This window comes from Oncorhynchus clarkii, chromosome 30, assembly GCF_045791955.1.
Source record: "Oncorhynchus clarkii lewisi isolate Uvic-CL-2024 chromosome 30, UVic_Ocla_1.0, whole genome shotgun sequence".
Lineage (NCBI taxonomy): Eukaryota > Metazoa > Chordata > Actinopteri > Salmoniformes > Salmonidae > Oncorhynchus > Oncorhynchus clarkii.
The window spans coordinates 26,227,015-26,247,850 of record NC_092176.1 but is presented as its reverse complement, the minus strand read 5'-3'; the positions used below and the strand labels follow the sequence as shown (position 1 = coordinate 26,247,850).

The window sequence follows — 20,836 nt, the reverse complement described above, 5'->3', positions numbered from 1 at the left end:
TATAGACTCCTGCATGTTGGTAAGTGATGTTGACAACAAATCAGGGTTGAAATAAACATGAAATCTCCCACAAATCTGTCCCTGTTATTTCAGAGTTGTCCTATCCCCACATTCTCTAAAATAAACAAGGGGGAAATACACTGAATTTACACTGTAAGTGAAAGTACATCCACAGTACACAGGATTATCATAGACAAATAAACAGTGTAGGTGAGTGTAATATCCTATTTCAATTATCATGGGTAGACTACAGCTGCCATCCTACTACTGTAGCTACTATAAAATGATGAATCCAGTTGAGCAATAATCCAAGTTTGACATACTTAGTGCCACCGTAGCTTTACCTGTGTCATCATGTTAATCCGTTTACTTCACACTACATTTACATAATGTATATGTAGTACAGGTAAACACCAATAAAAATCATGTTTTCATCCTCATGCATGAAATATAGCAACTGCTCTCCCAAACACGCATCATCTCAACACTATATCCCTAGATGAAATCACAGTAGTGAAGCAAGACAAGAGGGGGGATTATTTCTGATTGTGTGCCATTGAAACTTGATCAAATTGCAGCCAGCCCATTGCTACTTTCTAGTGAGTGCAGCCAGTGTTGCAGCTAGCCTAGTGTGCCTAGCGCTTCCAGTGAGCGCAGCCAGTGTTGCAGCTAGCCTAGTGTGCCTAGCACTTCCAGTGAGTGCAGCCTGTGTTGCAGCTAGCCTAGCAAGCCTAACACTTCCAGTGAGCGCAGCCTGTGTTGCAGCTAGCCTAGCAAGCCTAACACTTCCAGTGAGTGCAGCCTGTGTTGCAGCTAGCCTAGCAAGCCTAACACTTCCAGTGAGTGCAGCCTGTGTTGCAGCTAGCCTAGCATGCCTAGCACTTCCAGTGAGTGCAGCCTGTAGTGCAGCTAGCCTAGCATGCCTAGCACTTCCAGTGAGTCCAGCTTGTGTTGCAGCTAGCCTAGGGTGCCTAGCGCGTCCAGTGACTGCAACCTATGGAACATGCTAATTATCCTCCTCACAGCTCTTCTGCTCACTTGATTTTAGAGTGATAAAAAGGAGGCAGAATCGGCTTACCTCCGTAAAGCACCGCAATTTATTGTAATCTAATTTAACAAGAGGCCCACTTTAGCCTGCTAATGTGGCTAATTGTAGCCACACAGGAAGTGGTATTGACCAAAGGTTGCCATTAGACATGATGAAGGCACTGATGTGTGAATACCTCAGCCCACAACATACACACATATCTCTCTCAACTGCTATATGCAGACAGAAACACACAGGTGAGTGCACACACACACACAAACACACCCAAGCAAACACCCACAAAGGCAGAGCAGAAAGGGATTTGTTGTGGTGGCTGCATGCCAATGTTGTTTGACTGTAGCAACTGGTTGAGGTGTTTATTCTTTAGAAAGGCGAGGAGAAAAGGGCGAAGATGGAAACGTTTCTGCACAGAGACACAAGACAAGTACTCATTAAATCAGTAGAAGGAACAGTACAACAGTAAACAACCTATATTTATTGTATCAAAAGCTCCAGATGGTAGACCAGTACAGCAGTACAGCAAACCGTTTCATCGTGGCATAACATTCCTCAAGTGTATTAGAAATAAGTAGTACATGTAGGGACTCATGTTATAAGTAAACAATTTTGATAAGACATTGTATCAGTGAAGCAAGACAAGAGGGGGGATTATTTCTGATTGTGTGCCATTGAAACTTGATCAAATTGCAGCCAGCCCATTGCTACTTTCTAGTGAGTGCAGCCAGTGTTGCAGCTAGCCTAGTGTGCCTAGCGCTTCCAGTGAGCGCAGCCTGTGTTGCAGCTAGCCTAGCATGCCTAGCACTTCCAGTGAGTGCAGCCTGTGTTGCAGCTAGCCTAGCAAGCCTAACACTTCCAGTGAGTGCAGCCTGTGTTGCAGCTAGCCTAGCATGCCTAGCACTTCCAGTGAGTGCAGCCTGTGTTGCAGCTAGCATAGCAAGCCTAACACTTCCAGTGAGTGCAGCCTGTGTTGCAGCTAGCCTAGCATGCCTAGCACTTCCAGTGAGTGCAGCCTATAGTGCAGTATCAGTATCAGTTTATTCTTAAAGTAGGCCTATAGACATATAAAGACTTGGGAAGATTAATCTTTTTTTTTCTTTCTTGTGCTAGCTCAGCTAAAGGGAGGGGAGTACTGCAACAGTCCCCTGTCTGTTGGTCCTCTCAGGTTCTGTATCTATAGTGGGCTAGGTTAATCCTAGCCAGGTTCGACAGGTTCGAGTAGAGACACTTGGAGAGGCTGTTGAGACTCACTTCCTACACAGCTGCTTTACCTCACAGGCCAAGGTGACCCACTTGCTTACACCATTGTAACTATGTGTCCCTGAAACTCATAGGCTACAGAACATGAAACATTGGCTGCTATTCAACTCTCATGTAAAGCAGCTCAAATGCTTGGGAGTGCTTCACAAAAGGCCTGGGATCTCTGCTAGCAAAGGCGTTGTTATCATATCAACCCAGCTAATGACATCAAATCAGCAGCAGTCATCTGTCAAGGTGGCAATTTAAGAAGTAACAAAAATTAAATGGCACCCTACGCCACTCTAGTATGTGTAAGTAAGCAAGTGCAACACTTGACATCCTTCCAGTCAGACCAAACCATCCATGATAAGCCAATTTATTTCTTGGTAGCATTTTTGTCAAAACAAGGCTAATTTGGTCATTTCTCTTGAAATAACATTTGACAGAAAGTCAATGGCAGTCATGGATTTGGGATGTTCTCCCTTTCAGTGACAAGAAAATGATCAACAGGTTGAAGTTGTACTAAGTAAACCTCATTGACAGAACAAGCCTACCTTTTGTGGGTTCTGTGCGCTTGGGTAGATCCAGCGTATCGTAGTTTTTGTCATTCTCGCCGTTTTTTCTGGCTGGATAGAGCCAGAGAGAACATATGTAAATGCCACATTCAGAGACAACCTGACAGAGTTCACTGACAATGTCCTAGAGACAATGCAGGACCACACACACACACGCGCAGATGAACACACACGCATGCATGCACAGACACATGCACACAGAAACATGCATCACTGCACACACAAGTCTAGTAGCAGCCCTTCCCAGAGATGGCAGGTGGAAATCCCCTTTAATAATGCAGGGAGGGTAATGGATCCAGGTGACTACAGAAGGGCCAGCTAATGAACCTCTCTCCATCCATTTCCTCAACAGGGAGGGGACATGCCTATGTCACTATGTGAGACTCAACCTTTAACATTTCAAACAGAACTTACCAGCAGGCTGAGGGGAAACTGCACTGCAGTCTAAAGCTGGGACTAAAAACTAGAGCCCAGGTTATTTTTCACTACCCAGACTTACCCGTCTTACCTGGCTCTCCCCTACCTCTACCCCCGAGATTAGGCTAGGTTTGGATTACTAACACCATGATGTTGGGGGGCATGATGAAAGAGGTAGACCTACAGTAAGGGTGCAGCAAATAAAGAGGGGAACACGTGAAGTCCTTCAAACCTTTTGGAGGAGATCCAAACTACAATTCTACAGTAGCTATAAGGGGAGGGATGAGAGGGTGTGCTGAGTCAAGACATGAGGACACTCACCTTGATTAAACCATTCCTCTATAGTTAGCCAAGGAAGCAGCAGCAATGCCAAAAACACAAGCAGGGAGAAGAGAAGAGTAAATGATAAAATAGGTTGTGAGGATTAGAGGTGACAATAACAAGTAAACACTTCAGTCAACTTGGGGCTGTAAATTTGAGAGAGAGAGAGAGAGAGAGAGAGAGAGAGAGAGAGGGGGGAGGGGTGTATGTTTGAAAGAAATCAAGGGAGGGAAAGGAGAAATAGAGGCAGTAGTGCTGAGCGATTAATGGTTCAGTTTCGGTTAGAGTATTACAAAACTACCACAGTTTACGATTTCGGTTTCAATTATTATTTTAACCTCTTGTGTGTAGGGGGCAGTATTTTGATGTTTGGATGAAAAACGTACCCATATTAAACTGCCTATTTCTCAGGCCCAGAATCTAGAATATGCATATAATTGTCCGATTAGGATAGAACAACACTCTAAAGTTTCCAAAACTGTCAGAATATTGTCTGTGAGTATAACATAACTGATATTGCAGGCGAAAACCCAAGGAAAATCTATCCAGGAAATGGCTTCTATTTTGAAAGCTCCATGTTCCATAGCCTGCCTTCGCTCCATTTAAAGGGATATAAACCAGATTCCTTTCCCTATGGCTTCCCCATGGTGTGAACAGTCTTTAGACATAGTTTCAAGCTTTTATTTTGAAAAATGAGCGAAAAAGATCACATCGCGTCATTGTATGGCTGGGTGCCAGCAGCGTTTTGTATGCGCAACAGCTTGGAGCATCCATTTTCTCTCTCTCTCTCTGAAGAAGCTACATTCCCGGTTGATATATTATCGATTATATACTGCAAAAACAACCTGAGGATTGATTATAAAAAATGTTTGACATGTTTCTACGAACATTACGGATACTATTAGCCAGCAGCATACCACCCTGCATACCACTGGCTTGCTTCTGAAGCTAAGCAGGGTTGGTCCTGGTCAGTCCCTGGATGGGAGACCAGATGCTGCTGGAAGTGGTGTTGGAGGGCCAGTCACTTACAGTGATTGGGTACACTGCCCTGTGTAGGGTGCTGTCTTTCGGATGGGACGTTAAACGGGTGTCCTGACTCTCTGAGGTCATTAAAGATCCCATGGCACTTATTGTAAGAGTAGGGGTGTTAACCCCGGTGTCCTGGCTGAATTCCCAATCTGTCCATCAAACCATCACGGTCACCTAATAATCCCCAGTTTACAATTGGCTCATTCATCCCCCTCCTCTCCCCTGTAACTATTCCCCAGGTCGTTGCTGCAAATGGGAATGTGTTCTCAGTTAACTTACCTGGTAAAATAACGGATAAATAACTTGTTGAATTTTCGTCTGCGATGTCATGAATGCTCGAGCCTGTTGATTCCTGAACATAACGCACCAACCAAATGGAGGTATTTTGGATATAAAAATAATCTTTATGGAACCAAAGGAACATTTATTGTGTAACTGGGAGTCTCGTGAGTGCAAACTTCTGAAGATCATCAAAGGTAAGCGATTTAATTTATTGTTTTTCTGACTTTCGTGACCAATCTACTTGGCTGCTAGCCGTTTGTAATATTTTGCCTACTGAAAGAGATGTTCTTACATAAACGCTTGGTATGCTTTCGCCAAAAAGCTTTATTGAAATCTGACAAGCCAGCTGTTAACAACAAGCTAAGCTGTGTTTTTCTATATTGCACTTGTGATTTCATGAAAATTAAATATTTTTTGTGATTTAATTTGGCGCTCTGCAATTCAGCGGTGGTTGACGAATATGATCCCGCTAACGGGATGGGTGCATATATAAGTTATGAAATAATGACATTACACTTATTTTTGAGCTTTTTAATGGAAGTTCCACAGCCAAAAATATTGAACATTCAATTGCCAAAACATAGAAAATATTCCCTTCTCTGTCAGGTCCACATTGGGACCATCAATAGAAAAATTTGAAATTACTATGAAATAATATCATATTTCAGTTGTGTATATTACTTAGTTTTTATTTTATTATTTTATTATTTATAATTCCTTAAAGTCATCATCTCATCTGTGTTTAAGCAGTAGCAGCCAAACAACCAGACAACGTCATCTCTGTACTCCCCATACTGTTCTGTCTTTAGTCATCTTATTTAGCTAGGCTAGCTGTAGAGCTGTCTGACAAAATCCAGAAATTACCAGAAAGGTGAGATTTTTTCATTTTTTGGAGTAAGACGCATTACTTCTCATTGTTTATGGCCCTCTCATGACAAATAATTACATTTGGGGATTACGTAGATTACATTTTCCATTACATTTAGCTGGTTTTAATCGCTCAGCACTAAGAGGCAGAGGGAAAGAAAGAGAGCAAGAGAGAGAGTGGGGGAATATAAGAAACAAGTATATAGGTTAAAAGTAGACAAGCGGAGAGTAAATCCCATTAGCACTCCACAGGTATTCTTTTGGGACAGTGTTCAAAGAGGCTGTGGTGTCAGTGTGCTCGGCTCTAACTTTACTATCCATTTGTGTTCCAAAAGTCCTCAGAAGAATAGTAAAACAAGGAACATTTGGGGACATTTCGCCAGTACCAAAAAGGAAAAATTGTATTTTAGGTTTAGGGGTTAGGGTTACGGTTAGGGTTAGGATTAGGAGTTAGGGTTAGGTGTTTGGGGTTAAGGTTAGGAAAAATAGGATTTTGGATGGGACTACATTTTTTGGTCCCCACTTGGATAGTAAAACCAATGTGCGTGTGTGTATCACTACACTGTAGTTCCACAAACGAGGAGAGAGAGGGTCAGTCACTGCCACATAAGGCACTAAGCCAGCCACACATAACAGCACAGGAATATAGGAATCAAGAATAAAAAGAGAAATGCAAAAAGCAACCATTAGCATTCACTAAATAAGTTGGCCTGAAGCGTCAATTTATGGTAATGGCTCTAACGGCAAGTGTCAGAATTCGGGGGGGGTAATTTAGAGCGTTTATCATGTAACTAATTGCTGTGAAAGACTGTTGTCTAAACAGCTCTCCTGAAAGATCCAACTCCCCTTCCAGCACTCATGCTGGTTTTATAGGGCCGTTTTTAGCTTTTTTAATGTAGGCTATCTCTCCTTCAAAGTACATCTCCAGGGCCTGCGAAGGCTAAACACACCTCATTAACTGCTATGTACAATAGAATCCCACTGGCTAATTCGCTTGAGATTGTCATCTATGATATTAATCTGTAAACACACACACACTTTTAGACACATGCTCCAGTGCTTTCTTGGCCTCTAAATCATTGGCGTCCCCCTCTGGACCCTGAGGGGTGAAAGGTCAATGAAATTGGGTCTCACATCATTGGCTAAGTGATTAATTTCCATCATTATTTGTTGTGGGAGAGGGAGCTCTGCTTGTTGTTCAGCCATTAGTCAGCCAGTGATTGAGAGGTGGCAAATATACGAATGACATACTGTATCTGTTTAGGACCAGAGGTAGCCTATACTAAATACTGTAACTGTCTAGGGAGAAACAGCTCTGGGCTAAATTAGGTAAATAGAGCTCTAAAGAGCTGAAGAACTGTGTGATAGGCTTGGGTACATACAGTTAACTATACAAACTGACATGGCCCATTTTGCAAATAGCATACAGGTTTAGATTCCATTGTAACTGAATGCCAGATAAGGAGAAAAGTGAGAATTTCTGTATTGTTGTTAATAGGTGCTTCCTACAGATCAGTCATCACTGGCGGTCCATGGAAGAGACTTGTTTTGGGACTGGGTCTACGTTTTTGGACTGGGCCTACATTTTAAAGCTGGGCCTACGTTTTGGGACTGGGCCTACATTTTGTGACTGGGCCTATGTCTTGGGACTGGGCCTACATTTTGTGACTGGGCCTATGTCTTGGGACTGGACCTATGTCTTGGGACTGGGCCTATGTCTCGTCAGTCTCCCTCTGTTTTGTCCTCTTACCTTTGGCCTTCTTCCCTCCAAAGCAGCCTGCGTCATCCTTCTTCTTCCTCTGAGGGCCCGCAGAGCCCGGGGCCTGAAGAACGGACGGGTCTGTGAACTTCTCGGCCCCTGGGATCTCTTTGTGAACGTGGTAAGACAGGTTCCTCATGATACACACACAGTTCTCCACAGACTGGTGGACGGGATAGAGGTAGAGGTAGGGACAATGTCAATTCAAACATATACAGATTGATCAAACAATATGATATGAAAGGGACTGGTTATTTTCTAGGAAATTAGATAGAGAACAGCAAAACTCAGCAGTTAAGAGATCCGCATCCACAGTATTAAATGTCTCCAATGAACAGATTACATATTGGCAATGCAGATACAGTAATATCGGTCGGTTTGGAGGCTCACCTTGTTGTCCATGTCTTTCTTGCCCACAGCTGACTGCAAGGCGTGCAGCAGAGCATCCACAAGCCCCTCACACTCCCTTAGTCTGCGCCTTGCCTCGGCCCCGTCCGAACTCACATTCCTGGGGTAGAGAAGGCAGAGAGACAGGGAGGTTAAAGAGACAGAGATACACAGGTCAGAGAAACAGAAAACACAACCACATGTTTTAAAGACCAAAAGCATTTAATTAAAAAGCATCAAGAATATAAACAGCTAGGTAGACTTGCAAATGGAACTTGCGGATTCTTCATTCCAAATCAGACTAATGTAAATTGAACAAAAATATAAACACAACATGCAACAACAAATATTTTACTGAATTACAGTTCATATAATAAAATCAGTCCATTAAAATAAATAAATTAGGCCATCATCTATGGATTTCACATGACTGGGAATACAGATTTGCATCTGTTGGTCACAGATACCTTTAAAAAAAGGGTAGAGGCATGGAACAGAAAACCAGTCAGTATCTGGTGTCACCACCATTTGACTCATGCAGCACAACACATCTCCTTCGCATAGGGTTGATCAGGTTGTTGATTGTGGCCTGTGGAATGTTGTCCCAATCCAAATCAAATCAAATCCAATTGTATTGGTCACATACACATCGTTATCAGATATTAATGCGAGTGTTACGAAATGCTTGTGCTTCTAGTTCCGACAGTGCAGTAATATCTAACAAGTAATCTAACAATTATCCAACAACTACCTAATACACACAAATCTAAAGGGGTGAATGAGAATATGTACATATACAGTGGGGCAAAAAAGTATTTAGTCAGCCACCAATTGTGCAAGTTCTCCCATGTAAAAAGATGAGAGAGGCCTGTAATTTTCATCATAGGTACACTTCAACTATAACAGACAAAATGAGGAAAAAAATACAGAAAATCACATTGTAGGATTTTTTATGAATTTATTTGCAAATTATGGTGGACAATACTCCCTGTTCACGCAGTCATGGGTGAACAGGGAGTACAGGGGGGGGCTGAGCACCCACCCTTGTGGGGCCCGAGTGTTGAGGGTCAGCGAAGTGGAGATGTTTCCTACCTTCACCACCTGGAAGCGGCTCGTCAGAAAGTGCAGTACCCAATTGCACAGGGCGGGGTTGAGACCCAGGGCCTCATGCTTAATGATGAGCTTGGAGGGTACTATGGTGTTGAATGCTGAGCTGTAGTCAATGAACAGCATTCTTACATAGGTATTCCTATTGTCCAGATGGGATAGGGCAGTGTGCAGTGTGATGGCGATTGCATCGTCTGTGGACCTGTTGGGGCGGTATGCAAACTGAAGTGGGACTAGGGTGGCAGGTAAGGTGGAGGTGATATGATCCTTGACTAATCTCTCAAAGAACTTCATGATGTCAGAAGTGAGTGCTACGTGGCGGTAGTCATTTAGTTCAGTTATCGTTGCCTTCTTGGGTACAGGAACAATGGTGGCCATTAGCAGACCGGGATAGGGAGCGATTGAATATGTCGTTATACACACCAGCCAGCTGGTCTGTGCATGCTCTGAGGATGTGGCTAGGGATGCCGTCTGTGCCAGCAGTCTTGCGAGGGTTAACATGTTTAAATGTCTTACATACCTCAGCCACGGAGAAGGAGAGAGGGGGGCGCAGTCCTTGTTAGTAGGCTGCGACGGTGGCACTGTATTATCCTCAAAGCGGGCAAAGAAGGTGTTTAGTTTGTCTGGAAGCTAGATGTCAGTGTTCGTAACGTGGCTGGTTTGATTTTTTTTTCCTGTAGACCCTGCCACATACGTCTTGTGTCTGAGCCGTTGAATTGTGACTCCACTTTGTCCTTATACCGACATTTCGCTTGTTTGATTGCCTTGCAGAGAGAATAACTACACTGTTTATATTCTGCCATATTCCCAGTCCTCTTTCCATGGTTAAATGCGGTGGTTCGCACTTTCAGTTTTGCGCGAATGCCGCCATCCAGCCACGGTTTCTGGTTAGGGTAGGTTTTAATAGTCACAGTGGGTACAACATCTCCAATGCACTTCCTTATAAACTCACTTAACAAATCAGCGTATAGATCGATGTTATTCGCTGAGGCTGCTCTGAACATTTCCCAGTCTGCGTGATCAAAACAATCTTGAAGCGTGGATTCCGATTGGTCAGACCAGCGTTGAATGGTTTTAGTCACAGGTACATCCTGTTTGAGTTTCTGTCTATAAGACAGTAGGAGCAAGATGGAGTCGTGGTCAGATTTGCCGAAGGGAGGGCGAGGGAGGGCCTTGTATGCATCACAGAAGTTAGAGTAGCAGTGATCGAGTGTATTGCCTGCGCAAAGCTGCAATAAAGATACTGATAGAATTTAGGTAGACTTGTTCTCAAATTTGCTTTTTTTAAATCCACAGCTACATTAAATGCAGCCTCAGGATATATGGTTTCCAGTTTACATAGAGTTCAGTGAAGTTCCTTCAGGGCTGTCGTGGTGTCTGCTTGAGGGGGTTTATACACAGCCGTGATGATAACTGACAAGAATTCTCTTGGGAGATAATATGGCCGGCATTTGATTGTAAAGAATTCTAGGTCCGCTAAGAAAAAGGACTTGAGTTCCTGTATGTTGTTGGGATTACACCATGAGTCATTAATCATGAAGCATACACCCCCGCCCTTCTTCTTCCCAGAGAGGTTTTTATCTCTATCGGCGCGACGCATGAAGAACCCTGGTTTGCTAAACCGACTCCGACAACGTATCCCGAGAGAGTAATGTTTCAGTGAAACAGAGAATGTCACAATCTCTGATGTCTCTCTGGAAGGCAACCCTTGCTCTAATTTCGTCTACCTTGTTGTCAAGAGACTGGACATTGGCGAGTAGTATACTCAGAAGTGGTGGGCAGTGTACGCCTACGGAGCCTGACCAGGAGGCCGCTCCGTCTGCCTCTTCTGCGGCAACGTTGTTTTGGGTCGGCTTCTAGGATTAGATCCACTGTCCTGGGTCGTGGTCCGAACAAAGGATCCGCTTCGGGAAAGTCGTATTCCTCGTATTCCTGGTCGTAAAGTTAGTAAGTTGACGTCGCTCTTATATCCAATAGTTCTTCCCAGCTGTATGTAATAACGCTTAAGATTTTCTGGGCTAACAATGTAAAAAAACAATATACTGCATAGTTTACTAAGGACTCGAAGCGAAGCGGCCATCTCTGTCGGCGTCATCTTAATTCCTCTTCAATGGCTGTCTGAAGTTTCTGGAAATTGTCGGGAACTGGAACGCCGCCGTACACGTCGATCGAGAGCATCCCAAACGCGCTCAATGGGTGACATGTCTGGCAAGTATGCAGCCCATGGAAGAACTGGGACATTTTCAGCTTCCAGGAATTGTCTACAAATTCTTGCGACATGGGGCCATGCATTATCATGCTGAAACATGAGGTGATGGCGGCAGATGAATGGCTTGACAATGGGCCTCAGGATCTTGTCACAGTATCTCTATGCATTCAAATTGCCATCAATAAAATGCTGTTGTGTTAGTTGTCCATAGATTATGCCTGCCCATACCATCACCCCACCACCACCATGGCACACTCGTTGACGTCAGCAAACCACTCGCCCACACGACGCCATACAAGTGGACATTGGTTTTGAGGCTGGATGGATGTACTGCAAATTTCTCTAAAACGACTTTGGAGGCGGCATGTGTTAGAGAAATGAATATTAAATTCTCTGGCAACAGTTCTGGTGAACATTCCTGCAGTCAGTATGCCAATGAACGCTTCCTCAAAATTTGAGACATCTGTGACATTGTGTTGTGTGACAAAACTGCACATTTTAGAGACAACTTTTATTGTCCACAGCACAATGCGCACATATGTAATGATTGTCTTGTTTAATCAGCTTCTTCATATGCCACACCTGTCAGGTGGATGGATTATCTTGGCAAAGGAGAAATGCTTACTAACAGGGCCGTAAACAAATTTGTGCACAAAGTTTGAGAGAAATATGTTTTTTTGTGCATATGAAACATTTCTGGGATCTTTTATTTCAGCTCATTAAACATGGGATGAACACTTTACATGTTGGTTTATATTTTTGTTCAGTGTAGTTTGAGTGAATACAACCTGCAACGAGGCTCTGTATAGGCCTTTTCAGAGAGTTTAGTTGTGGATAGATAGCAGGAGCTGCCAGGCTCGCTGGGGACTTCATTTAAGAATGTTTCCTTTCTGTGCCATATAATCACATTACCAACCACCCAGCAAGTCCTGGAGGAGGATGCCTGCCACCACTGTGGAGGGGTTGAGGGGGGCAGTCAAAGCCTTGTGCCCTGCCAGAGTGACACACACACACACACACACACAATCAGTCTCTGGGGCAGACTCCATTTATCTCAGGTAGAGCCTGGGCTATTACACACTTTGGCCTAATTAAAACTAATCTATGGTAGAGAAGCAAACAGCGCAGACCATCTGGGCCTCTATTCCCAAGTCATAAAACATCCGTTTTGGCCCAGATAAATCACTTCCACCCATAACGACCACCAAGTTGCATCCAACAGGGATTGATTTGAAGGAAGAGTTGTTTGTGTGCGCTTACAGTAGGTGTATGTTTGGGCCGACATACAAAGCGGGATATGCGTTTTTTATTGGCAGGCATTTTATTGTTGCTTTTTCTAGAAAGTACATCTATTGTGGGTGTCAATTTGTGCATGTGTGTGTGTTTCAATGTCAATCTGTATGTGTGAGGGTGTGTGTGAGAGAGAATGTGTGTGAGGGTGTGTGAGAGAGTGTGTGTGTCTGAGGGTCCATTCTGTGTGTCCATTGTGTGGCCCGTATATAAACTGCCCGGTCCCAGGGGTTTGTCATGGTGACATGTGGCCATAAAGGGACAATAGACTGGCCATAAAGGGACAATATGCTATCCTCTGACCCAATAGACTGTCCTCTGGGAGTGGGTCAGAGAGAGACAGCCTACCTGGTGGAGACTGATGAAATGTCCTGATCTCGGGCACCACCATGTCCCTCATCACAAGGTCATAATATATATATATATAAATATAGTATTCACCCCCCTTGGATTTCTTCACGTTTTATTGTGTTTCAGAGAGAGATTCAAATTACATTTTTTTCAATGATCTACACAAAATACTCTAATGTCAAGGTGGAAGAAAAAGTATATATTTTTTAAGATTAATACAAAATAAAACACCTTGATTAAATAAGTATTCTCCCCCACTACATGTTATAATCACATTTGGCAGTGATTACAGCTGTGAGTCTTTCTGGGTAAGTCTCTAAGAGCTTTGTAACACTTGAATTGTGCAATATTTAAAAAATCAGATATGTTCAATTATTGCCATAGATTTTCAAGCAGATTTAAGTCAAAACTGTAACTTGGCCACTCAGGAACATTCACTATCTCCTTGATAAGCAGCTCCAATGTAGATTTGGCCTTGTGTTGTAGGTTATTGTTTTCCTGCTGAAAGGTTAATTCCTCTCCCAGTGTCTGGTGTAAAGGTGAAGCAGATTTTCCTTTAGGGTTTTACATGTGCTTAACTCCATCACTTTTTATCCTGAAAAACTCCCCAGTCTTTGCCTAATGTCAAGTATACCTATACCATGATGCAGCCACCACCATGTTTGAAAATAAGGAGGTATTTACTCAGTGATGTGTAGTTGGATTTGCCCCAAACATAAGGCTTTGCTTTTAGGCCAAAAAGTGTATTCCTTTGCTGTGTTTTTTTGAAGTATTACTTTAGTACCGAGTTGCATACAGGATGTAAGTTTCGGAATATTTTTATTCTGTATATTTGTATTCCTCTTTTTGCTCTGTCATTTAGGTCATTATTGTGGAGTCACTACAACGTTGTTGATCCATCCTCAGTTTTCTCCCATCATAGCCACTGGATTGTTTACCAATGGCCTCATGATGACATCCCTAAGCAGTTTCCTTCCTGTCCTTGCAGATCAGTTAAGAAGGATGACTGTATCTTCAATGTGTCTGTGTGGTTGAATACATCCTCCACAGCACAATTATTAACCTGACCATCCTTAAAGAGACATTCAATGTCTGATTTGTTATTGTCACCGATCTACCAATCACTGCCCTCCTTTTTGAGGCTTTCGAAAAGTTCCCTGGTCTTTGTAGTTGAATCTGAGATTGAAATTCAATACTTGAATAGATGTTGTATTTATAGGGGACAGATGAAGAGGTAGTCGTTCAAAAATCATGTCAACCCCTATTATTTCACACAGAGTAAGTCCTGGTAACTTATTATGTGATTTGTTAAAGCAAACTTTTATTCCTGAACTAATTTAGGCTTTCTTAAACAAAGGAGGTGAATACTTATGACCATATTTTAGTACATTTGTAAAAATGTGTAGAATTGTATTTTCACGTTTACATTATGACGTATTTTGTGTAGATCAATAACAAACAATCACAATTAAATCTACTTCAATCCCACTTTGTACCACAACTAAAATGAGAAAAAATCCAAGTGGGGTGAATACTTATGATTCCCACTCTATAGGCCATTTAGCAGAAGCTTTTATCAAAAGAGACTTCCTCACAAAAGGAAATAATATGCTTAAAAGCATATAGAGGTTATAGTGACCTAAGCAGCAAATGTGCAGTTCTGTCAAGGCATGAGTACACACAATATCCCATACATCAGCAAATCTCCACACAAATTTGCTTCTGCCTCTGGCCAGCTTACTAGGCAACAGAGAGTGTCATTGGTTACAGTTGCCATGGAGATGTACTCGACAGCAGGTAGAGAGAGGTAGAGAGAGAGAGAGGTAGAGAGAGAGAGAGAGAGGGGTAGAGAGAGAGGTAGAGAGAGAGAGAGATGTAGAGAAAGAGAGAGAGAGAGAGAGAGAGAGAGAGAGAGAGAGAGAGAGAGAGAGAGAGAGAGAGAGAGAGAGAACCGAAACAGAAGAATGGGTTAATCTGGAATGGGTTACATTTGATCAAAACAGCAGGGGGTTGGAAGAAAGCGTTGACTTGGATCCTGACCAACAGACTGCACTGACTGCTGAGCTGAGCTGAGCTGCAGTGGATTAGGGACTGTGGGTTGGCCATGATGGGGCTGGGGCAACATACAGTATAGCTGGTACAGAGGATATCTTTTGGTGCTTCACTAGGGTGGCACACTGCCAAAATACAAGGCCCAAGTCACGACAGGAGATGAGAGAAAGAGGGAAAAAATACTAGTGAGTTGTCTGAAGTTTTTTAAAGTCCACTTGGCAAAATGGACACTGGTAGAGAAGTCATAGCCAATATAAAGAATTTGTAGCTTCTAAATCTTTATTAGAAACACTAAAGGACCCCATAGCACTAGAGAGGCCATCCACAAGCATAATTCCTGGAGTCCCATGTGTTACAACATATTGGAGACTTCCTCAGCGGGAGCCAGTTGAGGTTGGACACAGCAGCCGTGGCTAGTTTACTGGTGGGGATAGAACGCAGCTCTAGACAAACAATCCCACCTTATCTCCTGAAGGACTATTGGCTTAACTCAGACAACCAGACCAGACTCACTGTTTGTTATCTCCTGTCTGGGGGGGGGGGCTCACACAGGCTCAAACACTGGCTTCCTGTTTTAACACTTCAGTAGTCTTGAGTGACAGTAGCTAGAGACTGGACTAGCTAACTTTTGTCTCCTGATTAACTCTAACAGTTTGATAATGTGTTCCGATTGAGAAAAGGTTTATGGACACAATAATCCACAGCAGGAATACATTGAGGAGAATGTTGCTATCTACTAGATGCTGTGCATTATGTCATCTAGCCTTGAATAAATTGAGGAGGAAAACAGGACTTTCTCACCAACCTGTGAGAATTCTTATAAACCTGCACACTAATTTATTCCGGTCCAAATTGACCCAACCCAACCCCTTCCAACCCCTCACAACCTTTTATCTCAGGTAGAAAGGGACGTGGATTTAAAATGGCTAATGTCATTATGGGAGAGGTAACCATGGCGATAAGCCCTTGTGGCCCTGGAAGTCCTAATCAAGCAACAGGTTGCTAGGATGGCCTCTAAGGAACCTGAGGCTGTCTGTACAGGGGTCTGTTAATAGCACTGCTAATGGCCACAGCAGCATAGGAGAACATCGATTTGTATCTGTTCATTATCAGATTCACTGGTGGAAAATGTCTTTTAACTCCCTCTCTTATTCAGAGAATAGCCTCTTCAGGTGAAGTGCTGGAATGAGAGTGGTGGCCTGGCTAGTCCATATGCATTGTACCATGGGCCTGCTGATGTGTTACTTTAACCGTCTTTCATCTGCTTCACTATGGTGGAAGTACCTTTAAGAGGAGAGTGTGTGTGTAGTAGGCCTCAAGCAAGCTATTACCTCAGACATCCTGATGTGTTCTTGAAGACGGTGGTCCACTCTGCGTCACGAGGTTTGGAGTCCTCGTTGGGCTCATGCTCCCAGCCTGAGTGGGGGATGATGACCTCGTTGGTCAAAGTCTGCAGTCCGTGGTTTATAATCACCATCTTCAGAGGCTCAAAGGAAGACAGGTTCCACAGGGTCCCTGTGGAGTGGAGGAGGGGGGAGGGAGGGGGCGATTTGGAGAGGGAGAGGGAGAGAGGAAAGGAGAGGATGGAGGGAGAGGATGTGGAGGAAAGAGAAATGGAGAAAGGAAAAACTGTCATTCTTTGATAACTTTCACATCTGAGTGAACAACCATTCATGCAAAATGAAACAAGTTACTAGTAACATACAAAACACAGTGAAAGTCCTGTTTTCGCTCACACAGTGAGGAGATAGACTGCTGTGTCTCACACTGATTATAATTCAATCATTGTGCCTGCGTTTTCTGTAATCTCAGAGAGAGGGAGGGAGGGGAGGAAACACACACACGATGAGGAGAGGTTTATAAATACAGCAGGCATGGAGCCTGGCAACAATTGCAATAAAGAGAACATCAGTAGGGATTTCATAACAAAAGGATGTATCGGGGCAAGACCTTTCGGTTTGTGGAAAACAAAATATTATAGAATGACTTCAAAGTTCACATACAGTCCCCTACACACACAGGGTCTTTATTTTGACTATCTTCACTGAAGTTCCCCTCCTCCCTCATCCCCTGGACAAGGCCTAGTGGGGGAGGAATAGTAAGAAAATGGTTAATTCTGGGGTCAGAAAGTATGGGTTCCCTCGGCACTGGGATTATTTCTTACTCAGACAACAATAACAGCGAGAAGCTATACCGTTTAGCTAAATCTTCTATACACACACAAGCAACACAGTTTCCACACGGTCAATATTTCCGCTGTCAGATCATGCTTACTGCACACTATAACATCTAAAAATACCTTTGTCCCTCTCGAGGGGTTAACTTGTGGTTTGAGAATACCACTACCTCCCTCCAACAACAATAAGTACATCTGTAAAGTACTTACAACTGAAAATGGCCTCCATACTCCATTACCTAAACACTGCAAGGCCATGAGGCACTCTGGTAACATGGACCATAGCTTGCCTGATAGGTAGAACTGAACTCTGTGTCGCTAAGGGAACAGCCCATGTCGTATTGCTAGAGGTTCATTTGACTTTCTCAAAAAAGTCAGTGGCGTGTTACTGTGGCACTCATGCATGAACAACAGGAGACTGGGCTGCCTGGGAGGCTGCTGGGTTGATTACCTCCAACACTGGCCCATTAGCATCACCCCATTGGCTCTGACAACCAGCGGTAAACACACCAAAAGTAGCCAATGATAGTTAACAGCCCTCCACCACTGGAAGTCAACGTTAGCAGGCATAGTGTTTAAACAACTATAGTATCCATGGATAATTAGTGACAGCAAGCAGGTGGTCAACAAGTAGCTAACAGCAGCCAACGATAGTCTACAGCAGCCAACAGCAGCCAACAGCAGCCAACGATAGTCTACAGCAGCCAACAGCAGCCAACAGCAGACAACGATAGTCTACAGCAGCCAACAGCAGCCAACGGCAGCCAACGATAGTCTACAGAAGCCAACAGCAGCCAACAATAGTCTACAGCAGCCAACAGCAGCCAACAGCAGCCAACGATAGTCTACAGCAGCCAACAGCAGCCAACAGCAGACAACGATAGTCTACAGCAGCCAACAGCAGCCAACGGCAGCCAACGATAGTCTACAGAAGCCAACAGCAGCCAACAATAGTCTACAGCAGCAAACAGCAGCCAACGATAGTCTACAGCAGCCAACAGCAGCCAACAGCAGCCAACGATAGTCTACAGCAGCCAACAGCAGCCAACAGCAGCCAACGGCAGCCAACGATAGTCTACAGCAGCCAACAGCAGCCAACGATAGTCTACAGCAGCCAACAGCAGCCAACAGCAGCTTACAGCAGCCAACAGCAGCCAACGATAGTCTACAGCAGCCAACAGCAGCCAACGATAGTCTACAGCAGCCAACAGCAGCCAACGATAGTCTACAGCCCTTACTGGAACAATCCACAATCTTTGGAAGTACATTCATCAACATTAGGCACAATGCAATCAACTGCTACTGTACATTTATTTACATGAAATTAAAAGAGAGAGATAGAGAGAGAGACATACTGTGGGCAATATTTACTGAACAAAAATATAAACGCAACATGCAACAATTTCAAAGATTTTACTCAGTTACAGTTTATGTAAGGAAATTAATCAGTTGAAATATTTTCATTAGGCCCTAATCTATTTCACATCTGGGCAGGGGCACAGCCATGGGTGGACCTGGGAGGGCATAGGCCCACCCACTGGGGAGCCAGGCCCAGCCAATCAGAATGAGCCCCCCCCGGATGTGGAGGTTGGATGTGGAGGTCCTGGGCTTGGTTACAAGTGGTCTGCGGCTGTGAGGCCGCAAATTCCAAATTCTCTAAAATGACATTGGAGGTGGCTTAAGGTAGAGAAATGAACATTAAATTATCTGGCAACAGCTCTGGAGTAAAACATCTCTGGTGTAATTTGAGTGAAATAAGCTTTTTGTGCATATGGAACATTTCTGGGATCTTTTATTTCAGCTCATGAAACATGGGACCAACACTTTAAACGTTGCGTTTATATTTCCGTTCAGTATATTTTATGCACTTTGGCATTTGTTTTGCAGCTATGCTAGGAGAAGCTTAAGTGAAGTAAACATTTACAAATCCCAGAAAAATGGGAAAACAAATTAAACCTGTGTCTTGAGAAATATGAGATTTACCAAGAAGACTGGGACCTATAATCTGCTGTGGTACAGGGTTTTCTTTCTCCTTTAATTTCCGGAACCATCCACTGACAAAATAAATTCGAAGTGAGGCAGCGTCCCAAATGGAACCCTATTCCCCATTAGGTGCACTACCCTATTCTCTATATTGTGCAAAAGTACTGCACTATATAGGGAATAGGGTGATATTTGTGACACTGCCTGGGTCCACAGTCCAATGACAGCCCATTATTACTGTATATTACATTGACCAGCCTGCTGATATGGCTGTCATTCCAAGCCCTTCAGAACCAACCATTAAAGGATAAAATACTGTTTGTGACAGTGACATCCTTCACTTCCTACAGTGAGCAGAGGAGAATGCATTTCTTTGTGGCGTAGCTTTAATAAATCACAAATAGTGGCCATAGCTCACAGTCACAGTACAGTTAGTCTATACATGACTGAACGCTGACTGGGGGAGTGACAGACAGTCTCCATGCTTCACAGACAGTGGTCATGCAGCGAGCAGGGTTTGTAGGGATCTCTCTCTCGCTCCCTCTCTCACTTCATCTGGGCCAGATTACCTCCAACACAGTGCCATTTCTAAAGTCTGCCGGTTCTTTCACATCATACTTTCTTTCCCCATCTCCCCAGTCCCCAAGAACCTGCTGCCTCGTGGATGGACACTCCTCCCTCCCTCTCGCTAATCAAATCCCAAGGTAAGGGATGGGACTGAAAGCCAATCAGAGGCAGGCCAGGCCAGGGAGAGGGCCAGGGGGAGCTGGGAGATGTGAGGTGGACCAGGGCTGGACCCCCTTTATTAAGTTTGCTTCCCTCCCAGTCTCCATCCCAGGACCCTGGGCGGCTAATCCCATTTCTTGGGCGCTGGCTGCTGCAGCCGTGCTGCTCTAACAGGCCCATTCACTTAGAGCTGCCCATTACACACCATCCTCCACCCTGCCATTAATCACAGATTATAGCCTGGGAGAGGGAGGGAGGGAGACAGAGTAGGGAAAGAGGGAGAGAGAGAGAAAGGGAGAGGGAAAGAGAGGGAGAAGGAAGGCACATACATATTAGCCATACTGTGGGCTAGGCTGTAACTCTCCTACTGCTGTCACATAAATAAAGCAACACCTCAAGGCACAACACCTCTCCCCCAAGTGACCTACTTGTTGTGTGTATGTACTGACATGTGACCTACTTGTTGTGTGTATATACTGACATGTGACCTACTGGTTGTGTGTATGTACTGACATGTGACCTACTGGTTGTGTGTATGTACTGACATGTGACCTACTGGTTGTGTGTATGTACTGACATGTGACCTACTGGTTGTGTGTATGTACTGACATGTGACCTACTTGTTGTGTGTATGTACTGACATGTGACCTACTTGGTGTGTAACTGATAGATGCACACACACTACATGTTAATGTTTTTAAATTCATGTCAATTGTAAAGTATTTTGCATTTTTCTTTATGTGTCAGACCCCAGTAAGACTATCTGTCACCATTGGCTTTTTATCTGTCTTGATTTGAGCTATGCTAGTTAAGTGCAATATTGTATCACCTAGCCTATTCTGGGCCCTGTTTCCACAGACAGCTGTTTTTACACAAGGGGAAAGTGTTCAGGTATTTTATGATGTTTCCACAGACAGCTGTTTTTACACAAGGGGAAAGTGTTCAGGTATTTTATGATGTTTCCACAGACAGCTGTTTTTACACAAGGGGAAAGTGTTCAGGTATTTTATGATGTTTCCAC

At 43.7% G+C, this 20,836-nt stretch overlaps 1 protein-coding gene across 34 annotated transcripts in view; it reads right to left on the bottom strand.

The window, feature by feature from the left end:
• The window catches only part of LOC139389480 (ARVCF delta catenin family member b), a 323,546-nt gene that overhangs the window by 49,067 nt on the left and 253,643 nt on the right, over positions 1-20,836 (bottom strand). For 17 of the 34 annotated variants that reach the window (XM_071136288.1, XM_071136282.1, XM_071136307.1 and 14 more), the window contains 5 exons: positions 16,262-16,445; positions 7,925-8,042; positions 7,526-7,697; positions 3,598-3,615; positions 2,839-2,910 (listed from right to left, as the gene is read on the bottom strand). In XM_071136288.1, coding sequence (XP_070992389.1) covers positions 2,839-2,910; positions 3,598-3,615; positions 7,526-7,697; positions 7,925-8,042; positions 16,262-16,445 — 564 coding nt within the window. The remainder of the gene's footprint in view (positions 1-2,838; positions 2,911-3,597; positions 3,616-7,525; positions 7,698-7,924; positions 8,043-16,261; positions 16,446-20,836) is intronic. The other 17 variants (XM_071136277.1, XM_071136295.1, XM_071136290.1 and 14 more) reach the window with 1 other exon arrangement.